This window comes from Lygodium microphyllum, chromosome 26, assembly GCF_053477565.2.
Source record: "Lygodium microphyllum isolate KBCC chromosome 26, Lygodium_microphyllum_v1.1.10, whole genome shotgun sequence".
In the NCBI taxonomy this organism is placed as follows: Eukaryota; Viridiplantae; Streptophyta; class Polypodiopsida; order Schizaeales; family Lygodiaceae; genus Lygodium; species Lygodium microphyllum.
The window spans coordinates 57,070,367-57,096,690 of NC_141160.1; the positions used below are offsets into that span (position 1 = coordinate 57,070,367).

General features: G+C 39.6%; 1 protein-coding gene across 2 annotated transcripts; it reads right to left on the reverse strand.

The window, feature by feature from the left end:
• Positions 1-22,847: 22,847 nt before the first annotated feature.
• Positions 22,848-26,314, reverse strand: LOC148013303 (uncharacterized). Of its 2 annotated transcripts, none has more exons than XM_087668016.1 (2): positions 25,754-26,314; positions 22,848-24,630 (listed from the first exon to the last, which is right to left on the reverse strand). In XM_087668016.1, exons 1-2 carry the CDS (start codon positions 25,825-25,827, stop codon positions 23,295-23,297), a joined length of 1,410 nt encoding a protein of 469 aa, XP_087524142.1. In that variant the 5' UTR covers positions 25,828-26,314; the 3' UTR covers positions 22,848-23,294. The 2 variants fall into 2 exon arrangements, with proteins under 2 accessions (XP_087524142.1, XP_087524141.1); XM_087668015.1 differs by having other exon boundaries at positions 22,848-24,635.
• Positions 26,315-26,324: the final 10 nt, after the last annotated feature.

Sequence of the window (26,324 nt, forward strand, 5' to 3'; positions counted from 1 at the left end):
GCTCTAGGAAGAGATATCTAGAATCCCATAAGCATGGAGAAGAAAGTGGTACTATCCAAAAATCTATATAACCATGTACTTGACACTCGTTCATAATGTAATGGTACTATTAGTTTGAGTCGCTCAAGACTGTCTTTATGAGTCCAAGCTAATCTATCTTGGAACCTAATTCACTTGAGTTACAATCTCTCACTCTGATAATGTATCGTGTGTTTGACTTGCGTCCACCATAGCGTAACTAGCTCTAGATCTATGTTTCTCAATGTGGTATCAGAGCCATGGCTGAGCTAGGTAGCTAGTAGGTGAAGAGCTCAAGGAAGGAGGTGCTATTCGAGGCGCTACTCAAGAAGGCTCTACTACCTTTGTGAGTGACAGACACAGAAGGAAAAGCAAGGGATTGGCTTCTAATCTATCAAAGACAGAGAGAGAGAAGCGATTGAATGAGAGTCACAAGAGTGACTAAGAGAGAAAATATCTTTGTCATCACGAAATAACACCCTAATTCACTCTACTTTTTCTATGCTCCTCGATTGCTTGTAGAGCAGCAAACTCTGCCGCTTGGACCTATGTTTGCAGTTTGAGGTTGATAAGTGGGTCATCAACTTGTCCATTGCCACAGGAAGCTCCGCTCTTGCATCTGTAAGAACATCAAAGAGGGTTGCTTGAGCTAATCGGTAGCAAGGCTAGTCGACCTGCCACAACTGTTGCCGATGAAGCATTCGAAGGTTTGAAGCTGACTTGCTATTGCCAGGCCTTGACAGACAGGTGAGCACATGCTAACAAATCCCTAGAAAAACTACTGATTTGCAGAGAAAGACCACCGCAGGGAAAGGACAGTAGACTCATAACAGTCATCATCGACCTTCAACAGCAACACACGCGCTGATGTCCATCTTGCAGAAGATCCGACACAGGTCAACGCGGCAAAAATCAGATTCGACGCTCCAGTACACTTCATGGTGGCAGGTCGACAACAAATTCATTTCCTAATCCAAGCTTTCAAACGGAAAAAAAAAACCTAAGGGTTGAACCTTACTACCTTTGAAGGCTCATTCACACTTGAGCCTTTGCTCAAACTTGGTTCCTTATCACCCCTGTTCACACCTTGCCTTAATAAAAGGCCACTGCATCTTTACAGTGCTTCTCAAATTAAAGATAACTCACACATACACTATATGTTTTAACATTTATTATCTAGACTTTTGACATTAGCATTGTGTGCTTTATCGATAACTCTAAAGCATTTTGTAAATCAGGAATAGGCACTGCCTGAGAGTTCTCGTGGTAAAACCTCCTACTAAGATGACTGAAGTGGAACAGATAGCAAAGTTTAAAGGTGAAGGTTTTCATGCTTGGAAGGAGAAGACCATGTACCACCTTATGCGGAAAGACTTGTGGGACTTGTTTGAAGATGAGGAAGAAGATGCAAATGACAAAAAAGAAGATACTGCAGAAGACCAGCCTAAAACAAAGGCATGGAAGAAGATGAAAAACAAAGCTCTAGGTATTATTGCCTGGGGTCTATCAGATGATGTATTACATCACATCTCCAGCATTAGGGATGCAAAGAATGCATGGGAAGAACTTGACAAAATCTTTGGTACACAAGCAAAGAACTCAAAGGTAAAATTACTTATGCAATTTTATAAGTTGGATGTAAAAGATAGTTCATCTATGACTGTACACATCAATAAGTTCAAGAGCCTTAAAACGCGAATAGCAACTCTTAAAAAGAACATTGATGAGGATGAGGCAATAGCAGTGCTACTTGCTAGTGTTAATCATGAACCATATGAGAACCTTGATTCAACACTAAGTAATGTTCCCAATCTCTCACTCAAAGATATTGAGCACTCAGTGATTGATGGAGAAAGAAAATTTAAAAGCAAAGATGCAAAAGAGACCAGCTCAAGGGAAAATCTCTTATACACCAGAGGAGCTACTGGACCCAAGGGAAGAGGTTGAGGATTCAACACCGACAACAGAAGTCAGATGACATGTCATTATTGTGCTAAGACTAGCCATATTTCCAGTGAACGTTTTCACAAGAAAAGGGCACAGTAGATGTAGAATGACCACCACTAAGGTCAATTCATGAATGAAGAAGAAGAAGAAGATACTTCCGCTACCATCAACAACTCTGACAAATTATTCTAAGGAATTTGTTTCCATAGTGTATCTCTACGTTTCCCCTAGTGGATTTACTTTATAAAAACCCTTGCCAAAGATGTAAAGTCTCAAGCTTTAACTTCACCAGGCTGCCTATGAGCTAGTCTCCCGGGCCATGTTATCATGTAGGGGAGGGGCAAAAGCGAGTAAGTTTAGGGGCTCATCATTTGAGGGGGGTGTTGAGAAATCAAATTATGTATGCCTAGAAGAGGCTTTGTATAAGAGAGATGGAAAAAGTTGTATGCTCCAGAAGCTCTAGGAAGAGATATCTAGAATCCCATAAGCATGGAGAAGAAAGTGGTACTATCCAAAAATCTATATAACCATGTACTTGACACTTGTTCATAATGTAATGGTACTATCAGTTTGAGTCGCTCAAGACTGTCTTTATGAGTCCAAGCTAATCTATCTTGGAACCTAATTCACTTGAGTTACAATGTCTCACTCTGATAATGTATCGTGTGTTTGACTTGCGTCCACCATAGCGTAACTAGCTCTAGATCTATGTTTCTCAATGTGGTATGAGAGCCATGGCTGAGCTAGGTAGCTAGTAGGTGAAGAGCTCAAGGAAGGAGGTGCTATTCGAGGCGCTACTCAAGAAGGCTCTACTACCTTTGTGAGTGACAGACACAGAAGGAAAAGCAAGGGATTGGCTTCTAATCTATCAAAGACAGAGAGAGAGAAGCGATTGAATGAGAGTCACAAGAGTGACTAAGAGAGAAAATATCTTTGTCATCACGAAATAACACCCTAATTCACTCTACTTTTTCTATGCTCCTCGATTGCTTGTAGAGCAGCAAACTCTGCCGCTTGGACCTATGTTTGCAGTTTGAGGTTGATAAGTGGGTCATCAACTTGTCCATTGCCACAGGAAGCTCCGCTCTTGCATCTGTAAGAACATCAAAGAGGGTGGCTTGAGCTAATCGGTAGCAAGGCTAGTCGACCTGCCATAACTGTTGCCGATGAAGCATTCGAAGGTTTGAAGCTGACTTGCTATTGCCAGGCCTTGACAGACAGGTGAGCACATGCTAACAAATCCCTAGAAAAACTACTGATTTGCAGAGAAAGACCACCGCAGGGAAAGGACAGTAGACTCATAACAGTCATCATCGACCTTCAACAGCAACACACGCGCTGATGTCCATCTTGCAGAAGATCCGACACAGGTCAACGCGGCAAAAATCAGATTCGACGCTCCAGTACACTTCATGGTGGCAGGTCGACAACAAATTCATTTCCTAATCCAAGCTTTCAAACGGAAAAAAAAAACCTAAGGGTTGAACCTTACTACCTTTGAAGGCTCATTCACACTTGAGCCTTTGCTCAAACTTGGTTCCTTATCCACCATGTTCACACCTTGCCTTAATAAAAGGCCACTGCATCTTTACAGTGCTTCTCAAATTAAAGATAACTCACACATACACTATATGTTTTAACATTTATTATCTAGACTTTTGACATTAGCATTGTGTGCTTTATCGATAACTCTAAAGCATTTTGTAAATCAGGAATAGGCACTGCCTGAGAGTTCTCGTGGTAAAACCTCCTACTAAGATGACTGAAGTGGAACAGATAGCAAAGTTTAAAGGTGAAGGTTTTCATGCTTGGAAGGAGAAGACCATGTACCACCTTATGCGGAAAGACTTGTGGGACTTGTTTGAAGATGAGGAAGAAGATGCAAATGACAAAAAAGAAGATACTGCAGAAGACCAGCCTAAAACAAAGGCATGGAAGAAGATGAAAAACAAAGCTCTAGGTATTATTGCCTGGGGTCTATCAGATGATGTATTACGTCACATCTCCAGCATTAGGGATGCAAAGAATGCATGGGAAGAACTTGACAAAATCTTTGGTACACAAGCAAAGAACTCAAAGGTAAAATTACTTATGCAATTTTATAAGTTGGATGTAAAAGATAGTTCATCTATGACTGTACACATCAATAAGTTCAAGAGCCTTAAAACTCGGATAGCAACTCTTAAAAAGAACATTGATGAGGATGAGGCAATAGCAGTGCTACTTGCTAGTGTTAATCATGAACCATATGAGAACCTTGATTCAACACTAAGTAATGTTCCCAATCTCTCACTCAAAGATATTGAGCACTCAGTGATTGATGGAGAAAGAAAATTTAAAAGCAAAGATGCAAAAGAGACCAGCTCAAGGGAAAATCTCTTATACACCAGAGGAGCTACTGGACCCAAGGGAAGAGGTTGAGGATTCAACACCGACAACAGAAGTCAGATGACATGTCATTATTGTGCTAAGACTAGCCATATTTCCAGTGAACGTTTTCACAAGAAAAGGGCACAGTAGATGTAGAATGACCACCACTAAGGTCAATTCATGAATGAAGAAGAAGAAGAAGATACTTCCGCTACCATCAACAACTCTGACAAATTATTCTAAGGAATTTGTTTCCATAGTGTATCTCTACGTTTCCCCTAGTGGATTTACTTTATAAAAACCCTTGCCAAAGATGTAAAGTCTCAAGCTTTAACTTCACCAGGCTGCCTATGAGCTAGTCTCCCGGGCCATGTTATCATGTAGGGGAGGGGCAAAAGCGAGTAAGTTTAGGGGCTCATCATTTGAGGGGGGTGTTGAGAAATCGAATTATGTATGCCTAGAAGAGGCTTTGTATAAGAGAGATGGAAAAAGTTGTATGCTCCAGAAGCTCTAGGAAGAGATATCTAGAATCCCATAAGCATGGAGAAGAAAGTGGTACTATCCAAAAATCTATATAACCATGTACTTGACACTCGTTCATAATGTAATGGTACTATTAGTTTGAGTCGCTCAAGACTGTCTTTATGAGTCCAAGCTAATCTATCTTGGAACCTAATTCACTTGAGTTACAATCTCTCACTCTGATAATGTATCGTGTGTTTGACTTGCGTCCACCATAGCGTAACTAGCTCTAGATCTATGTTTCTCAATGTGGTATCAGAGCCATGGCTGAGCTAGGTAGCTAGTAGGTGAAGAGCTCAAGGAAGGAGGTGCTATTCGAGGCGCTACTCAAGAAGGCTCTACTACCTTTGTGAGTGACAGACACAGAAGGAAAAGCAAGGGATTGGCTTCTAATCTATCAAAGACAGAGAGAGAGAAGCGATTGAATGAGAGTCACAAGAGTGACTAAGAGAGAAAATATCTTTGTCATCACGAAATAACACCCTAATTCACTCTACTTTTTCTATGCTCCTCGATTGCTTGTAGAGCAGCAAACTCTGCGGCTTGGACCTATGTTTGCAGTTTGAGGTTGATAAGTGGGTCATCAACTTGTCCATTGCCACAGGAAGCTCCGCTCTTGCATCTGTAAGAACATCAAAGAGGGTTGCTTGAGCTAATCGGTAGCAAGGCTAGTCGACCTGCCAGAACTGTTGCCGATGAAGCATTCGAAGGTTTGAAGCTGACTTGCTATTGCCAGGCCTTGACAGACAGGTGAGCACATGCTAACAAATCCCTAGAAAAACTACTGATTTGCAGAGAAAGACCACCGCAGGGAAAGGACAGTAGACTCATAACAGTCATCATCGACCTTCAACAGCAACACACGCGCTGATGTCCATCTTGCAGAAGATCCGACACAGGTCAACGCGGCAAAAATCAGATTCGACGCTCCAGTACACTTCATGGTGGCAGGTCGACAACAAATTCATTTCCTAATCCAAGCTTTCAAACGGAAAAAAAAAACCTAAGGGTTGAACCTTACTACCTTTGAAGGCTCATTCACACTTGAGCCTTTGCTCAAACTTGGTTCCTTATCACCCCTGTTCACACCTTGCCTTAATAAAAGGCCACTGCATCTTTACAGTGCTTCTCAAATTAAAGATAACTCACACATACACTATATGTTTTAACATTTATTATCTAGACTTTTGACATTAGCATTGTGTGCTTTATCGATAACTCTAAAGCATTTTGTAAATCAGGAATAGGCACTGCCTGAGAGTTCTCGTGGTAAAACCTCCTACTAAGATGACTGAAGTGGAACAGATAGCAAAGTTTAAAGGTGAAGGTTTTCATGCTTGGAAGGAGAAGACCATGTACCACCTTATGCGGAAAGACTTGTGGGACTTGTTTGAAGATGAGGAAGAAGATGCAAATGACAAAAAAGAAGATACTGCAGAAGACCAGCCTAAAACAAAGGCATGGAAGAAGATGAAAAACAAAGCTCTAGGTATTATTGCCTGGGGTCTATCAGATGATGTATTACATCACATCTCCAGCATTAGGGATGCAAAGAATGCATGGGAAGAACTTGACAAAATCTTTGGTACACAAGCAAAGAACTCAAAGGTAAAATTACTTATGCAATTTTATAAGTTGGATGTAAAAGATAGTTCATCTATGACTGTACACATCAATAAGTTCAAGAGCCTTAAAACGCGAATAGCAACTCTTAAAAAGAACATTGATGAGGATGAGGCAATAGCAGTGCTACTTGCTAGTGTTAATCATGAACCATATGAGAACCTTGATTCAACACTAAGTAATGTTCCCAATCTCTCACTCAAAGATATTGAGCACTCAGTGATTGATGGAGAAAGAAAATTTAAAAGCAAAGATGCAAAAGAGACCAGCTCAAGGGAAAATCTCTTATACACCAGAGGAGCTACTGGACCCAAGGGAAGAGGTTGAGGATTCAACACCGACAACAGAAGTCAGATGACATGTCATTATTGTGCTAAGACTAGCCATATTTCCAGTGAACGTTTTCACAAGAAAAGGGCACAGTAGATGTAGAATGACCACCACTAAGGTCAATTCATGAATGAAGAAGAAGAAGAAGATACTTCCGCTACCATCAACAACTCTGACAAATTATTCTAAGGAATTTGTTTCCATAGTGTATCTCTACGTTTCCCCTAGTGGATTTACTTTATAAAAACCCTTGCCAAAGATGTAAAGTCTCAAGCTTTAACTTCACCAGGCTGCCTATGAGCTAGTCTCCCGGGCCATGTTATCATGTAGGGGAGGGGCAAAAGCGAGTAAGTTTAGGGGCTCATCATTTGAGGGGGGTGTTGAGAAATCAAATTATGTATGCCTAGAAGAGGCTTTGTATAAGAGAGATGGAAAAAGTTGTATGCTCCAGAAGCTCTAGGAAGAGATATCTAGAATCCCATAAGCATGGAGAAGAAAGTGGTACTATCCAAAAATCTATATAACCATGTACTTGACACTTGTTCATAATGTAATGGTACTATCAGTTTGAGTCGCTCAAGACTGTCTTTATGAGTCCAAGCTAATCTATCTTGGAACCTAATTCACTTGAGTTACAATGTCTCACTCTGATAATGTATCGTGTGTTTGACTTGCGTCCACCATAGCGTAACTAGCTCTAGATCTATGTTTCTCAATGTGGTATGAGAGCCATGGCTGAGCTAGGTAGCTAGTAGGTGAAGAGCTCAAGGAAGGAGGTGCTATTCGAGGCGCTACTCAAGAAGGCTCTACTACCTTTGTGAGTGACAGACACAGAAGGAAAAGCAAGGGATTGGCTTCTAATCTATCAAAGACAGAGAGAGAGAAGCGATTGAATGAGAGTCACAAGAGTGACTAAGAGAGAAAATATCTTTGTCATCACGAAATAACACCCTAATTCACTCTACTTTTTCTATGCTCCTCGATTGCTTGTAGAGCAGCAAACTCTGCCGCTTGGACCTATGTTTGCAGTTTGAGGTTGATAAGTGGGTCATCAACTTGTCCATTGCCACAGGAAGCTCCGCTCTTGCATCTGTAAGAACATCAAAGAGGGTTGCTTGAGCTAATCGGTAGCAAGGCTAGTCGACCTGCCACAACTGTTGCCGATGAAGCATTCGAAGGTTTGAAGCTGACTTGCTATTGCCAGGCCTTGACAGACAGGTGAGCACATGCTAACAAATCCCTAGAAAAACTACTGATTTGCAGAGAAAGACCACCGCAGGGAAAGGACAGTAGACTCATAACAGTCATCATCGACCTTCAACAGCAACACACGCGCTGATGTCCATCTTGCAGAAGATCCGACACAGGTCAACGCGGCAAAAATCAGATTCGACGCTCCAGTACACTTCATGGTGGCAGGTCGACAACAAATTCATTTCCTAATCCAAGCTTTCAAACGGAAAAAAAAAACCTAAGGGTTGAACCTTACTACCTTTGAAGGCTCATTCACACTTGAGCCTTTGCTCAAACTTGGTTCCTTATCACCCCTGTTCACACCTTGCCTTAATAAAAGGCCACTGCATCTTTACAGTGCTTCTCAAATTAAAGATAACTCACACATACACTATATGTTTTAACATTTATTATCTAGACTTTTGACATTAGCATTGTGTGCTTTATCGATAACTCTAAAGCATTTTGTAAATCAGGAATAGGCACTGCCTGAGAGTTCTCGTGGTAAAACCTCCTACTAAGATGACTGAAGTGGAACAGATAGCAAAGTTTAAAGGTGAAGGTTTTCATGCTTGGAAGGAGAAGACCATGTACCACCTTATGCGGAAAGACTTGTGGGACTTGTTTGAAGATGAGGAAGAAGATGCAAATGACAAAAAAGAAGATACTGCAGAAGACCAGCCTAAAACAAAGGCATGGAAGAAGATGAAAAACAAAGCTCTAGGTATTATTGCCTGGGGTCTATCAGATGATGTATTACATCACATCTCCAGCATTAGGGATGCAAAGAATGCATGGGAAGAACTTGACAAAATCTTTGGTACACAAGCAAAGAACTCAAAGGTAAAATTACTTATGCAATTTTATAAGTTGGATGTAAAAGATAGTTCATCTATGACTGTACACATCAATAAGTTCAAGAGCCTTAAAACGCGAATAGCAACTCTTAAAAAGAACATTGATGAGGATGAGGCAATAGCAGTGCTACTTGCTAGTGTTAATCATGAACCATATGAGAACCTTGATTCAACACTAAGTAATGTTCCCAATCTCTCACTCAAAGATATTGAGCACTCAGTGATTGATGGAGAAAGAAAATTTAAAAGCAAAGATGCAAAAGAGACCAGCTCAAGGGAAAATCTCTTATACACCAGAGGAGCTACTGGACCCAAGGGAAGAGGTTGAGGATTCAACACCGACAACAGAAGTCAGATGACATGTCATTATTGTGCTAAGACTAGCCATATTTCCAGTGAACGTTTTCACAAGAAAAGGGCACAGTAGATGTAGAATGACCACCACTAAGGTCAATTCATGAATGAAGAAGAAGAAGAAGATACTTCCGCTACCATCAACAACTCTGACAAATTATTCTAAGGAATTTGTTTCCATAGTGTATCTCTACGTTTCCCCTAGTGGATTTACTTTATAAAAACCCTTGCCAAAGATGTAAAGTCTCAAGCTTTAACTTCACCAGGCTGCCTATGAGCTAGTCTCCCGGGCCATGTTATCATGTAGGGGAGGGGCAAAAGCGAGTAAGTTTAGGGGCTCATCATTTGAGGGGGGTGTTGAGAAATCAAATTATGTATGCCTAGAAGAGGCTTTGTATAAGAGAGATGGAAAAAGTTGTATGCTCCAGAAGCTCTAGGAAGAGATATCTAGAATCCCATAAGCATGGAGAAGAAAGTGGTACTATCCAAAAATCTATATAACCATGTACTTGACACTTGTTCATAATGTAATGGTACTATCAGTTTGAGTCGCTCAAGACTGTCTTTATGAGTCCAAGCTAATCTATCTTGGAACCTAATTCACTTGAGTTACAATGTCTCACTCTGATAATGTATCGTGTGTTTGACTTGCGTCCACCATAGCGTAACTAGCTCTAGATCTATGTTTCTCAATGTGGTATGAGAGCCATGGCTGAGCTAGGTAGCTAGTAGGTGAAGAGCTCAAGGAAGGAGGTGCTATTCGAGGCGCTACTCAAGAAGGCTCTACTACCTTTGTGAGTGACAGACACAGAAGGAAAAGCAAGGGATTGGCTTCTAATCTATCAAAGACAGAGAGAGAGAAGCGATTGAATGAGAGTCACAAGAGTGACTAAGAGAGAAAATATCTTTGTCATCACGAAATAACACCCTAATTCACTCTACTTTTTCTATGCTCCTCGATTGCTTGTAGAGCAGCAAACTCTGCCGCTTGGACCTATGTTTGCAGTTTGAGGTTGATAAGTGGGTCATCAACTTGTCCATTGCCACAGGAAGCTCCGCTCTTGCATCTGTAAGAACATCAAAGAGGGTGGCTTGAGCTAATCGGTAGCAAGGCTAGTCGACCTGCCATAACTGTTGCCGATGAAGCATTCGAAGGTTTGAAGCTGACTTGCTATTGCCAGGCCTTGACAGACAGGTGAGCACATGCTAACAAATCCCTAGAAAAACTACTGATTTGCAGAGAAAGACCACCGCAGGGAAAGGACAGTAGACTCATAACAGTCATCATCGACCTTCAACAGCAACACACGCGCTGATGTCCATCTTGCAGAAGATCCGACACAGGTCAACGCGGCAAAAATCAGATTCGACGCTCCAGTACACTTCATGGTGGCAGGTCGACAACAAATTCATTTCCTAATCCAAGCTTTCAAACGGAAAAAAAAAACCTAAGGGTTGAACCTTACTACCTTTGAAGGCTCATTCACACTTGAGCCTTTGCTCAAACTTGGTTCCTTATCACCCCTGTTCACACCTTGCCTTAATAAAAGGCCAGTGCATCTTTGCAGTGCTTCTCAAATTAAAGATAACTCACACATACACTATATGTTTTAACATTTATTATCTAGACTTTTGACATTAGCATTGTGTGCTTTATCGATAACTCTAAAGCATTTTGTAAATCAGGAATAGGCACTGCCTGAGAGTTCTCGTGGTAAAACCTCCTACTAAGATGACTGAAGTGGAACAGATAGCAAAGTTTAAAGGTGAAGGTTTTCATGCTTGGAAGGAGAAGACCATGTACCACCTTATGCGGAAAGACTTGTGGGACTTGTTTGAAGATGAGGAAGAAGATGCAAATGACAAAAAAGAAGATACTGCAGAAGACCAGCCTAAAACAAAGGCATGGAAGAAGATGAAAAACAAAGCTCTAGGTATTATTGCCTGGGGTCTATCAGATGATGTATTACATCACATCTCCAGCATTAGGGATGCAAAGAATGCATGGGAAGAACTTGACAAAATCTTTGGTACACAAGCAAAGAACTCAAAGGTAAAATTACTTATGCAATTTTATAAGTTGGATGTAAAAGATAGTTCATCTATGACTGTACACATCAATAAGTTCAAGAGCCTCAAAACTCGAATAGCAACTCTTAAAAACAACTTTGATGAGGATGAGGCAATAGCAGTGCTACTTGCTAGTGTTAATCATGAACCATATGAGAACCTTGATTCAACACTAAGTAATGTTCCCAATCTCTCACTCAAAGATATTGAGCACTCAGTGATTGATGGAGAAAGAAAATTTAAAAGCAAAGATGCAAAAGAGACCAGCTCAAGGGAAAATCTCTTATACACCAGAGGAGCTACTGGACCCAAGGGAAGAGGTTGAGGATTCAACACCGACAACAGAAGTCAGATGACATGTCATTATTGTGCTAAGACTAGCCATATTTCCAGTGAACGTTTTCACAAGAAAAGGGCACAGTAGATGTAGAATGACCACCACTAAGGTCAATTCATGAATGAAGAAGAAGAAGAAGATACTTCCGCTACCATCAACAACTCTGACAAATTATTCTAAGGAATTTGTTTCCATAGTGTATCTCTACGTTTCCCCTAGTGGATTTACTTTATAAAAACCCTTGCCAAAGATGTAAAGTCTCAAGCTTTAACTTCACCAGGCTGCCTATGAGCTAGTCTCCCGGGCCATGTTATCATGTAGGGGAGGGGCAAAAGCGAGTAAGTTTAGGGGCTCATCATTTGAGGGGGGTGTTGAGAAATCGAATTATGTATGCCTAGAAGAGGCTTTGTATAAGAGAGATGGAAAAAGTTGTATGCTCCAGAAGCTCTAGGAAGAGATATCTAGAATCCCATAAGCATGGAGAAGAAAGTGGTACTATCCAAAAATCTATATAACCATGTACTTGACACTCATTCATAATGTAATGGTACTATCAGTTTGAGTCACTCAAGACTGTCTTTATGAGTCCAAGCTAATCTACCTTGGAACCTAATTCACTTGAGTTACAATCTCTCACTCTAATAATGCATCATGTGCTTGACTTGCGTCCACCATAGCTTAACTAGCTCTAGATCTATGTTTCTCAATGTGGTATCAGAGCCATGGCTGAGCTAGGTAGCTAGTAGGTGAAGAGCTCAAGGAAGGAGGTGCTATTCGAGGCGCTACTCAAGAAGGCTCTACTACCTTTGTGAGTGACAGACACAGAAGGAAAAGCAAGGGATTGGCTTCTAATCTATCAAAGACAGAGAGAGAGAAGCGATTGAATGAGAGTCACAAGAGTGACTAAGAGAGAAAATATCTTTGTCATCACGAAATAACACCCTAATTCACTCTACTTTTTCTATGCTCCTCGATTGCTTGTAGAGCAGCAAACTCTGCCGCTTGGACCTATGTTTGCAGTTTGAGGTTGATAAGTGGGTCATCAACTTGTCCATTGCCACAGGAAGCTCCGCTCTTGCATCTGTAAGAACATCAAAGAGGGTGGCTTGAGCTAATCGGTAGCAAGGCTAGTCGACCTGCCATAACTGTTGCCGATGAAGCATTCGAAGGTTTGAAGCTGACTTGCTATTGCCAGGCCTTGACAGACAGGTGAGCACATGCTAACAAATCCCTAGAAAAACTACTGATTTGCAGAGAAAGACCACCGCAGGGAAAGGACAGTAGACTCATAACAGTCATCATCGACCTTCAACAGCAACACACGCGCTGATGTCCATCTTGCAGAAGATCCGACACAGGTCAACGCGGCAAAAAACAGATTCGACGCTCCAGTACACTTCATGGTGGCAGGTCGACAACAAATTCATTTCCTAATCCAAGCTTTCAAACGGAAAAAAAAAACCTAAGGGTTGAACCTTACTACCTTTGAAGGCTCATTCACACTTGAGCCTTTGCTCAAACTTGGTTCCTTATCACCCCTGTTCACACCTTGCCTTAATAAAATGCCAGTGCATCTTTGCAGTGCTTCTCAAATTAAAGATAACTCACACATACACTATATGTTTTAACATTTATTATCTAGACTTTTGACATTAGCATTGTGTGCTTTATCGATAACTCTAAAGCATTTTGTAAATCAGGAATAGGCACTGCCTGAGAGTTCTCATGGTAAAACCTCCTACTAAGATGACTGAAGTGGAATAGATAGCAAAGTTTAAAGGTGAAGGTTTTCATGCTTGGAAGGAGAAGACCATGTACCACCTTATGCGGAAAGACTTGTGGGACTTGTTTGAAGATGAGGAAGAAGATGCAAATGACAAAAAAGAAGATACTGCAGAAGACCAGCCTAAAACAAAGGCATGGAAGAAGATGAAAAACAAAGCTCTAGGTATTATTGCCTGGGGTCTATCAGATGATGTATTACATCACATCTCCAGCATTAGGGATGCAAAGAATGCATGGGAAGAACTTGACAAAATCTTTGGTACACAAGCAAAGAACTCAAAGGTAAAATTACTTATGCAATTTTATAAGTTGGATGTAAAAGATAGTTCATCTATGACTGTACACATCAATAAGTTCAAGAGCCTTAAAACTCGAATAGCAACTCTTAAAAAGAACATTGATGAGGATGAGGCAATAGCAGTGCTACTTGCTAGTGTTAATCATGAACCATATGAGAACCTTGATTCAACACTAAGTAATGTTCCCAATCTCTCACTCAAAGATATTGAGCACTCAGTGATTGATGGAGAAAGAAAATTTAAAAGCAAAGATGCAAAAGAGACCAGCTCAAGGGAAAATCTCTTATACACCAGAGGAGCTACTGGACCCAAGGGAAGAGGTTGAGGATTCAACACCGACAACAGAAGTCAGATGACATGTCATTATTGTGCTAAGACTAGCCATATTTCCAGTGAACGTTTTCACAAGAAAAGGGCACAGTAGATGTAGAATGACCACCACTAAGGTCAATTCATGAATGAAGAAGAAGAAGAAGATACTTCCGCTACCATCAACAACTCTGACAAATTATTCTAAGGAATTTGTTTCCATAGTGTATCTCTACGTTTCCCCTAGTGGATTTACTTTATAAAAACCCTTGCCAAAGATGTAAAGTCTCAAGCTTTAACTTCACCAGGCTGCCTATGAGCTAGTCTCCCGGGCCATGTTATCATGTAGGGGAGGGGCAAAAGCGAGTAAGTTTAGGGGCTCATCATTTGAGGGGGGTGTTGAGAAATCAAATTATGTATGCCTAGAAGAGGCTTTGTATAAGAGAGATGGAAAAAGTTATATGCTCCAAAATCTCTAAGAAGAGATATCTAGAATCCCATAAGCACAAAGAAGAAAGTGGTACTATCCAAAAATCTATATAACCATGTACTTGACACTCATTCATAATGTAATGGTACTATCAGTTTGAGTCGCTCAAGACTGTCTTTATGAGTCCAAGCTAATCTACCTTGGAACCTAATTCACTTGAGTTACAATCTCTCACTCTAATAATGCATCATGTGCTTGACTTGCGTCCACCATAGCTTAACTAGCTCTAGATCTGTGTTTCTCAACACTCTCCATAAATAATACAATTTGGATCCAATTAGGATGCAAGGAATTAGCTAATCAACTAGTCTCTCTTACATGGAAACATCAAGGCCTCAATCTAAGGCTCAATGTGAGTATCCCTAGAAAAAAGGCTCCTAAACAGGAGTTTGATGCCCATCTAAGAATGGTCACTTTGCAACCAATCAATGATGAGAGTGACTAATGCCACTCTTGGTTCACAATGAATGGGGCTATCCCATAAACTTCCATTGCCATTAGGAGTAGCACTCAACTATACTCTATTTTCTTAAATTCGTATTAGCTTGGATTCTAACATATCACTTAAGATAGTCATGAACGATCAACTTTGACCCTAAAGGATCACACAAGAAGCCACCCAACGACCAAATAAGATGTCAACCAAAATATCTAGACATATTTAGGAATCACACAGATATTTTGAATCACCCTAAAGAATCGACATATTTAAGAATCAAATAAGATACATTTATGCAAAAGAGAAAAAAATCTAGACATATTTTGGTAGAGCTTTCATGTAAATATGAAAGAGGGAAAAAAACTTAATGGATTTCAATAGAGCTTCTGCCTAATTGTGGACAAGAGGAAAGAACCTTGATGGATTTTGAAACAACTTCTATGTGATTATGGAGAATAGAAAAATGCTTGGTGGATTTTGGCATAGCTTCCACTTGATTCTAGAGAAAAGGAAACAAGCTTGAGTAGAGCTTAAATGCCACTATGGAAAAAGGGAAAAAAGTATAGTGGATTTAGCTTCTACATGATTATAAAGAAGAGGGAAAAAACTAGGTGGATTTTGACAAAGCTTCTACACCATTATGAAAATAAGGGAAAAAATTTGGTGGATTTCAACAAAGCCTTCATGCAATTATAGTGAATAGGAAAAAATCTTGATGGATTTTGATAGAGCATCCATGTAATTATGGAGACAGAGGCAAATTTGGGCAAACTAGTAGAGCTCTAGCAGGGTAACTTAGAAAAGGAGAGAAACTAAGAGGGATACTCCCTCTAGCTTCTCTTGTGCAAAGTGGTGTTTCCTTCAAGAAGAATTTATATCTTTGAGGCTCACATGGGTATTTTTATCACGCCTAGTGCTTTAAAGGGCCCTCCATGAGGGAGGGTCTTGCCTTGGGCTTGAAGTAAACTATTTTATGTGCATTTAGAGAGCTTTATCTTAGAGTAGAGACCACTTTTTTACACATTTTTAAACCAAATTAGAGGTCTTAAAAAAGTAAAAATGTACTCATCAATACTTACATGTGCAAAAAATCCTATACACGAGATAAAACATAAAAATCCATAACTTTCGGCCTACAACTTAGAATCCAGATCCCATCAAAGTGTTGAAATTATGGCAATGAGCTCTATGATAAATCTACTCATAGTATATACTTGAGTAATTTTGAGAAACTCAAAATTTAATCTATATATACTTTTATCGATTAAGAATTCTTACCAATATTTAGCAAATCGCCAAATGAAAGATGTTTAGAATCCCTAAACATTATTATCCTAGAACATTGCTCATGTGCAATAAAACTTGCAACATCCTTAGCTTTTATTAACATAGTTACTCACTTTTACATTATGCCTAAGTAACAAGGTGGATATATTACATATATTGCAGTCTTTTTTTGTGATTAGTGATATTTGTATGAAAGGGTATTCCTACAATGATCAAAAGATATAGCTTTGAGTGGGCATATACACTTTGTTGTCTTGTACATGTTATTAAATGCATGGAGACATAAATCTAGGAGTTGCTATGCTAAATCCATGAACTAGTTTAGGAGTTTTGAGCTTTAAAGCACATAGGTAATGTATGTACCTCCTCTTAATACCAACAAGGATCTTCGAGCTCTCAAGCTAGCAATATAGATCAAAAGAAGTGAAGCTAGCAATACACACACACACACCCATGCACAAAGATGGTGGTATTTTTTGTTGTGGTGGAAAGGGTGAAGCAAAATAAAGAAAAATGAAGATGTTTTCAAGATTCCTTTAAAAAAATGTTAAAAGAAGAACCTTCTTTATAACTTGGAACCCATAGATCATTTGTTTACTCTACATGAAAGTAAGATACATGTAATCCTTTCTTATCTCGTTTCTATCATCATCACAAAAGGCAATGAAATCTCCATGATTAGCTAAAACACTTGTAAGTTACAACATAAGAGAACTACTCTCATAGAACCAACCTTAGTATCTCCTTGAAACACTATCTCCACACACTTGGAAGAGAGAAGTTTGTGTACTCACTCATGTAAGTACTACAACACTTTGGTTAGTTGCTGGTCATGAAGGAATGAAGAAACTATAGAACCTTAGAAGAGAGAAATGCCAAACTTATTGCCTATTAATCTTACCAAAGGCCATTATTTTCAAAGGTAGTAAACATAAGGGATAAAAGAAGGAAAAAAAATGGCACCTATTGCTTCTAAGATCCATGCTAGGGACTAGCAAAAATCACTATTGGCTGGCAAAATCTACAATGAGGCTCTAGGGGTCTTCTTCAATTCTTGACAAGGAAGGCTTTAGTCTTATGATTATTGAAGTTCATGACTATGGCTAATAGAGAGGTAGGTTGATCTCTCTTCTTTCACATAATGTATTTTCTCTCTCTCCCTCTCCCTTTTTGTTGATTGTACTCATGTTATAGAGGCTAGCTCCATCTTTGGAATTTATAATGCTCATGTGATCTCAAGCTTTGTACTTTAATTTGAGTGGAAACTTCTCTTACTCTTCCTCATTCTAGCCATTCATTTCTTTGTTGGTTGAAATTTTATCCTTTTTTTGGTTTATCTGATGAGCTAAAGTGTGTTCTCATACACCAATGGTATTCTCATTTAATTCCCAAGAATTGGGGATTTCTTCAAGAGCAAACTCAAAATTGTACATAGAATGGAAAAGAACCTTCTTGCCTTAGGAAAAATAATCATTTACAATGCTTGCAAACTTTGGATGATTTGAAGAAATCCGTGGCTTTTTGGTTTGTTGTTCAAGCATACACTCCCTTGTGTGTGTCTTCTAATATTTCTTGCAAGGTACATCAAGAAGCTTCTAAACTTGTGCTAGCACACAATCCCCAAGTTTTCAAGACTTCAAAAGTTTTGTTGAAGCACTTAGTTGAGGTACATGGTGCACTTAGTTAGAAAAATGCTTTTGAAGATAACTTATAATCAATCACTCATGATTGTTTTTGGGTAATGCGATTTTGAAAATAATGTAATGCATCTCAAACATTCCATGTATGTAAAAAAAGTATGACTACATTGAAAGGTTGTGCCTAGCCTATCTAAACTACACATACACTATGCAATATGAAAAGTAAATTTTTTAATTAAGGTCAATCAATTTATTCTTGTCCTTGCCTTACAATTAAACAAAAAAATGATGCTCCTCTCCACCCATTCCAAGCTCATGATTCTCTCAAGAAAAATTGGTTGTTTGATGTAGACCATGAAAAGAAACTCTTGCTTGCAGCCTGACCTCCCCATCCCTCATTCTCATCTTCGTCCTTACCCACTCAACCTAGGGTCCCCATCCCTCATTCTCATCTTCTAATATTTCTTGCAAGGTACATCAAGAAGCTTCTAAACTTGTGCTAGCACACAATCCCCAAGTTTTCAAGACTTCAAAAGTTTTGTTGAAGCACTTAGTTGAGGTACATGGTGCACTTAGTTAGAAAAATGCTTTTGAAGATAACTTATAATCAATCACTCATGATTGTTTTTGGGTAATGCGATTTTGAAAATAATGTAATGCATCTCAAACATTCCATGTATGTAAAAAAAGTATGACTACATTGAAAGGTTGTGCCTAGCCTATCTAAACTACACATACACTATGCAATATGAAAAGTAAATTTTTTAATTAAGGTCAATCAATTTATTCTTGTCCTTGCCTTACAATTAAACAAAAAAATGATGCTCCTCTCCACCCATTCCAAGCTCATGATTCTCTCAAGAAAAATTGGTTGTTTGATGTAGACCATGAAAAGAAACTCTTGCTTGCAGCCTGACCTCCCCATCCCTCATTCTCATCTTCGTCCTTACCCACTCAACCTAGGGTTCCCATTTGAGTGTCAAATATTCCCATGTGTATGTGCAAAAACATGCATGCAATTTGAAGGTGCTCTCTCTTTGTGGTGTGTAACTAATAATGTTGTACATACTAGCAACATGTCTTATGGCATGTAATGCACAATGATAGTGGAAAAGTGTGAAGACCCTCTATTTGGATTGTAAGTTATTGTAGAAAGATGGGAGATGACCCTGAATGTAGTGAATAGAAAAGAGTGCAAGTGAGGGTGTGCATGGCCCATTTCTCATGAATTGTGCTTGAGCAAGAGTAAGAAGATACATAGATGATTACTAATTCATGCTCTTTTAATCACGGCAAGCTTCCAATCTACCGATTGGTTAGGGACCAGCAATGGCAAAGAGAGGATGCATCATCAAAGCAAATCATCTAAGCCTTTGGCAAAGCATATAAAGATCTCTTCGTCCATATCATTGTCAACCCCAAGCTCTCTAAAAATGCTTACCTTAAAGGTATCCGAGGTTGGGAAGACTTGTGGAATCCATGCCAACTCAAATAGCTAGAGGAGGAAGAGATAACCCAAAGATGGAGACTAAAACACACACACACACACACACACACACAGAAATCTTCATCAAGAACAAAGAAGTTTGGCCAACGTCCTATATTGCCAAGCCTATACCCATTGTCAATTGCCTTAAGTCAAAACAGGGAAGAGTTTGGCTGATCGTAAGAACTTAGAAGTAATTTTCAACATTATCAAGGTCGCATAGTGCTTAAAACTATGGAATATGAGAAGAAAGATCCCAAAACAAACATAGGAACCTGGAAAAGAAGAGTATGAATAGGCTCAACTTGGTTCTATAGAATGTCCAATTGAAATACTAACTGCATGTGAAAAGCTACATAAATACATGCCAAATTTGACCCACCATGCACATCGAAGAGAAGTGCAAAACTATTAGCCATCTTACTTGGGAAGGCAAAGAGATCAAAAAACTATGGAAAAGCATTGGAGAGTGGATAGAATAGTTCAAGCAATGCAAGCCAATTGAATGAAAGATATTTAATGATTCGTAATGTAGTGAGAGCAATTGTAATAAGGTTCATATGAAAGCACAAAATTTTGTAGTCTTGGACATGAATAGATATGTGCCATGAGGGTGGTGAAACCAAAGGTTTGAACTTTCACACCCATAATAGTCAACCCACACTCAAACCACTAGGCTACAACCCCATTGGCAAAATTCTAGTCGTTAGTAGGAGTTCACACCTTTCTTTACTTAACATCCCAAGGTATAAGGAGGAGATTTTGGTGACTTTCAAAGGACCAAGGAAAAAGGAATTGCTATTTAAAGCAACATTTTTTAAGTTTTGCTGAAAAATAGCTAAGTCTCGCTATGTAAGTCCCCCACTGTGGTGGGTTGATGTAAATATTCCCTATTGTTAATGCATTTCACATTAGAGCAAAGGGAATATGTTCAAAAAAATGGTAGCTTGCAAAAATAAAAGAATTTGTTTAAAATTTGTTCATTATATTTCTTCTCTATCCACTATGCTAATACAATAGCACGCCATTCCTTACTTGAGAGAAACATTCTATGATTTTAGGAGACACACACTCCCCCCTAAAATAAGTATATCCTTTTATCCTTCTCATAATCTTTTGCACAACTATATACATGTGGCTTAATGATATGATGTCACAACTAATACTTGTGGATTAATTATATGATTTGATGTCACTAAGCAACAACTAATAGTTGTGGCTTGTGGCTTAATGATATGCCATGCCAAAAATATGTGTTTACTTTAGAAAAAGAAAAGCAAGATAGATTGGCCAAGACACACTAGAAACCCTATTGATGCAATCCTAACTCCTTGAGAGCACACTAATAGCCTTACCAAATGTTGACACGCAACACTTGGAAACACTATAAGGTTCCTAGCAAGTCATGATAAGCTATGCAAAAGGTTTGATTGCTTTTGAGACCTTCAACATTGTCTTTTACAACCATGTTACGAAAAGATCTATCTACAATGCAACCACCATAAAATTTTGTCCATTAGTCTAATCATTCAATTGGATTCAATCTCAAGCCTTCCCATTCTACCAAAGTAACCATTCCCATATGTTGTTTTCTATCAAGCACAAACATGGTATTAAAACAAACATATAACAAGTTTGCAAATATGACCAAAGACAAACATTCCTATTGTAAAGCTCTCACAAGTAAGAACTTGCATTGGACATCTTCTCAAGGTTATCAAAACACCTTGTGGGCAACATTACTTAGGCACTCAATGCCTAAACCTCAAAACTATAAATTGTTAATTGTTAACACAACAATTATGATAGTTGCTCTCCGTAGTTGCACAAGATGGAAGTGCACATTTTCTAATTGGTCCAACGAAAAGTCTTTGGAAAAAGCCATTCAATATGCACAAACATATAATGATCATAAATCAATTTTGGTGTGGAAGCTATTGCTAATCAAATTTGTGTTTAATGATTTATAGGGTAATTTGTATCTTGATGTATAGGATATGTTTTGCGAAGGCCAAAAAGTCCTAGCAAGATGGATATCAACTTCATCCAAGGATGAGTTTGATTGAACAAAGGGAAATATTTCCTAATATCTATTGGCAAAACATCATGCAACCCATTCTCATCCTAAGAGGGTGAAGCAAAAGGGCTATCATAGAGACAAGGTAGGGGTGAAAGTCCATTGTGTACAGACCTTACTATTGATACTTTGTGCATGAAAAAGATGTTGCAATGAAGCATTTGAGTTACTATTGCTACTTGGAAAGTGTTGCTGAGTATTACATGGGTGTTAAAAAAGTATTTGTCACTATGGCTAAGTGGACAATGTTTACTTTTGAACCTCATAAGTTGGTTTAGTTTCATGTAGAAGAATTGAGGACAAGTTTAGTAGCCAATGGTGCATCACACAATTTCCAGATTATCCATTTCAGGTTACAGCTGCAAGAATCTCCTAATACAAACTGCTAAATGGTTGCTAAGCACACAATTTCCAAATTATCCATTACACAATTTCCAAATTATCTATTAAAGGGTTACAGCTGCAAGAATCTCCTAATACAAACTGCTAAGAGGTTGCTAAGCACAATGGCACTTAACAAATATTTCAAATACCCACATTGAGTAGATAGAGCTGGATGTCCAACAATCTAGAGACGTCTAGATTCTCAAATCATGGATCTCAAGGTGGTGCTATATTCTAGGGTATGAAATGAATTTATGCTTTAAGACCATCTTTGCAGCATAGCTATGAGTAAATATAGTAAGTTCGATACATGAGGCACTCAATTTTTAAGTGCAAGGGCTTGGAGAACCAACCTTTTCACCCGAAAGTATTATCATCCCAAAGGGTAAGGCACTGCAGAGGCTGCCCAATTAGTATCACAACCTCACAACCAATTGGCCTACTGCTTGTTGGTAATATCTGTGATTTCTTCACATGAAGTCTAGTTGGTAGCATAGGCCAAAGGAGACAATTGAGGACCAAAATCACAACAATGATTAATAAGCCCACACTGATCACATCATATTTCTGCTGATTATAGTTTTCAAAGATAAAGAGTAGAACCAGGTGGACAGACACCATCTTCAATTTTGTTGTTGCCCACCCTCTCAAACAATGGAACCCCATAGTCTCTAGTATGAACTCCATATGATTTAACAGAAGAGACTCCAAAATCTGTTCTAAAAATAAAGCTATGAACTTAATATGATTTAAGAGAACAGAGACTAGAAAGTCTAATCAAATAATCAGGTTGGGTTCATACAAACCATTCTTATAGACATAATAACTCAGCATAGTCATTTCATTTAACACATTGACATGTCAACCAACATAAGAAATCATAACACTTAGCAACAATTTATAAAGCCATTAGTATTTGGCACATATTCAGGGCATGCAACCATTGACATCAAGAACTTTCTAAAGTTAATGTCTAATATCTACATATGCTGTACTTCACTGAAACTGCACTGAATTGCTGTTAAAAAATTCTGATACACATTCTCTAAAAGCTGAATCAGAATGAGAGGGTTTAATAGTTTTTCGATCTTGTTAGTGTACTGTATAGTCAGGAGCAACCAAGACAGTCAGCATTATCTCCATAATAATGAGGGTTGGTGTATTTTTGGAGCTGAATCATGTGTCTCATAAGAGAATGATAAAAATAATACAGCTTGTGGGAATGTAAATTATCTGAAGAGCAAGTTGGCAGCTTTGTGGTGTGGCATGGGACTGGAAGCATTAAAATCTACAAGACCTTGACTCAGTAAAATCAATGCAGCTTACTAGGAGTCCAGAACCCAGCTTGCATTTTGAGGACCAAATTACACATTACGCATGACTTCATCAGATGAATCAAGATAAAGTTGCAGGTTGTCCCATCTAGTGCTGTGAAATCTAGCTGTAGTATTTACCATTCTCCAGTGGCAAAGCTCCAGTACCCACATGATCTTTCATTAGTGTGCTCCTACCATTCAAGTCCACAATCGCTTCTGTAATCTTGCTAGTATATTCATAAGTACAAAATCCATCTCTCGATTGCAGGGAAAAATTCTCCTGTTCATGCACACCAGATTCCGCGATTTGTTTCTGGTCAGACATGTTGTTCAGAGAATGATCTTTGCCTTTCCCTAACCACATAACCTTTGTAGCTGCATAATCTTTTGCAGTGGCCTTTGTATGATCCAAATTGGCATCCACCCCCACAGCAGCCTTTGACCAGGAGTCACATCTCTCTGCTGTCAGAGAACTTTCTTCTCCATGCACAGTCCCTACTTCAGATCTCATGTCGGTACCCATAAAGTTCAAAAGATAATCTTCACCATTCTCTAATGACAAAGCCTTACAAGCCACATTATCTTCATTGAAGCTCTTAGCCACATGATCTCCATTACCAAAAGGAAAGGCCCTGCTAGCCACATCACCTTTGTTTGAACTTTTTGTCAGATCCAACTCCACATCTACATTTGAACTTGCATCATGACCTTCCAGAGAGCTAGATGCTGAATTTGAAATTAGTGCACCAAATGGCACACTGTCAAAAGTTGAGCACGCGAACGGCTCAAATGCAGGGAATGATGAACCATGCTTGCCTAAAGATGTAGTTGATTGTGTACCAAAGACCTGCATGTTAGGGCTGGTCTCAGAGCCCAAATACCTAGAAGCTGGTGATAGCAAATGGTCAACAGGACTGCCCAGATACAATTGGCCAGATGATGGAGCATAACTAACTGGTGTATCACATGGAGAAGCAAGGTTCGAAGTAGAAAGAGGAGAAATACTCCCTCTTGCAGTTGCCTTTGCTTCAAGTGATGATGCGATTAACTGAGCAAAAGGAACATCTGGTGATGAAGGTGTTGTGAGGTGAGCAAGCTCTGGGGGCGGAGTCAAAGGTGCAGTTGATGGTTCAGTTGTAAATGTTGAGAACACAGGAGGAGAGACTAGCTGAGTTTCATGTGCATACGGTCCGATAGTGAACATGGTATTAATGGGGCCTGGAGAAGCCATACTCGCAGAAGCAGCTGATAAAGACAAGGTGAAGCTTGCAGGAGATTGAACAGACGAATTCACAAAAGAGGCAGGTGAAGATGGCGGTGCAAGTGCAAGCCCAGCTTGCGCAGGTGGCCATGCACCAGCTGGTCCACTTGCACCATCTGACCTTGCAGCAGGAACTATTCTCTTTTCTCGTTTCTGAGATCTAAAGCACCAGTATCTAGCCCAGTAGATTTTCCACCTACTCTGCGAAACAAACCCGAAAAATGAAGCCAGAGACCAAAGCTACATATTTGCTATACAACCACATAGATGTATTTAGCACCACTATGCCACACATGACACAAATTCACAGCTTTGCACAAACCTTCACAATCATTGCAAATGGAAGCCATACAATTTTTCTGCCTGGCATTGCCAAATCACAGAACATGGTAGAATTTCTCTTTTATTTGATGCAAAAAAAATTATGTCATGTACATACATAGTCTGGCCAGAATATGATGCAAGTAAAGGCACAATTTTGACAGGCATCACCCCATGATTTTGAAGTGAGAAACCACCACTGTTCTCCACATTTTCTACACTATCTCGCTTGGCACCATAGAGAATATCAAACAAGATAACTGCTACAATTCATAGAGGATCAGCTATGGGACTAAAATACACTATATAGATACCAAAACAGTACTGGAGAAGACTTGGCATACATAACACATTCTAATCACAAATATGCCAGGAGACAGACCAATCATGTGTTTCCTCATAGCTGTGTAAGAATGCTGAAGCCTTCTGAAATAGACATACCTTTTAAGTCCTATGCTCAATGATGTGTGTTACAAGCCCCATATGTTAAACACTTATTGGATGTTTGTTGCGAGCCTTACATGCTAGAAACCAATTAAAAAACGGCAGAACTTGATACAAAAGTTGCAGATGATACTGATGTTTTCCTATGTTTGCAGCTCGACAATTAAACACCTGCAGAATTTGATACAAAAGTTGCAGATGGATCGTGATGTTTTCCTATGTTTGGACTCGACAAGAGACAAGCTAGTCGCTACTGACATTCCTGAGAGCTCAATATGACGAGAAACAAAGCCCTTGAGCTCAACTACAACTTCGCATGCAAAAGATCTACTGAATTCCCTCACAGTAACATATAAACCCCTACGACTTCACACACTAATGATCCACTGGATTTCCTCACAGTAACATGAAGCATGTACGAGGCAAGCATTAGACTGCATTTTCCTCGCAGTATACCCACAGATCCGCATGAAAGAGGTAACAAACGAAAAACAGGAACATGCACAAAACCCAGGAAACGGAGGACAAAACTGCGCAGAGAAACATAGCCATACCTGTTCCGGCGACGCGTGGCCATAATCGGCAGAGGAGATGGCCGCATTGATGGCTGCAGCAGTGTTCCTGGCATCGCTTGCCATGCTAAAACATGGTGGTCTCCTAAACCATGGCTATGACCATGATGCAGAGCTGCATTCACCTGATTCCGTGCGTGGGTGCAGCAGGAACACGATGTGCAGCAACGGCGGCAGGCGTCGTCGAGGGGAAACCGTTCAATTGTGTGCCCACTGATGAAAATGGATGATCCTGTGCAACGAATCTGGGAAACGACAGGGAGATCTGTGAGCCTCAAGAAACAGGGGAACTGCTGCTACTAGGGTTTCCTGAGAGAGGCGATGATGGACGATGGCTGCAGAAGTAGGGTTTGGGTTTTCCGCAGGTGGGAGGCCAGATCCCCATGCTGGGTCTCTCTCTCTCTCTCTCTCTCTCTCTCTTGCTGTGTCTCTATTGTCCCCTGTTCCTCTCTGTTTCGCCCCAGTAGAGAAGAGAGAAGCTGAACTGAGAACTGACGTGTGTCTGTCTCCTTACAAACAAATCCAACATATCCTACTTTTGTGGACTCTCAGC

What these genes read in the sequence shown, in the direction of transcription:
- LOC148013303 (XM_087668015.1), bottom strand. Translation starts at nt 25,837, where the DNA reads ATGGCAAGCGATGCCAGGAACACTGCTGCAGCCATCAATGCGGCCATC. An exon ending in GCCACGCGTCGCCGGAACAG is followed by an intron (nt 24,636 to 25,753) that starts GTATGGCTATGT and finishes TTTGTTTCGCAG; the next exon opens with AGTAGGTGGAAAATCTACTG.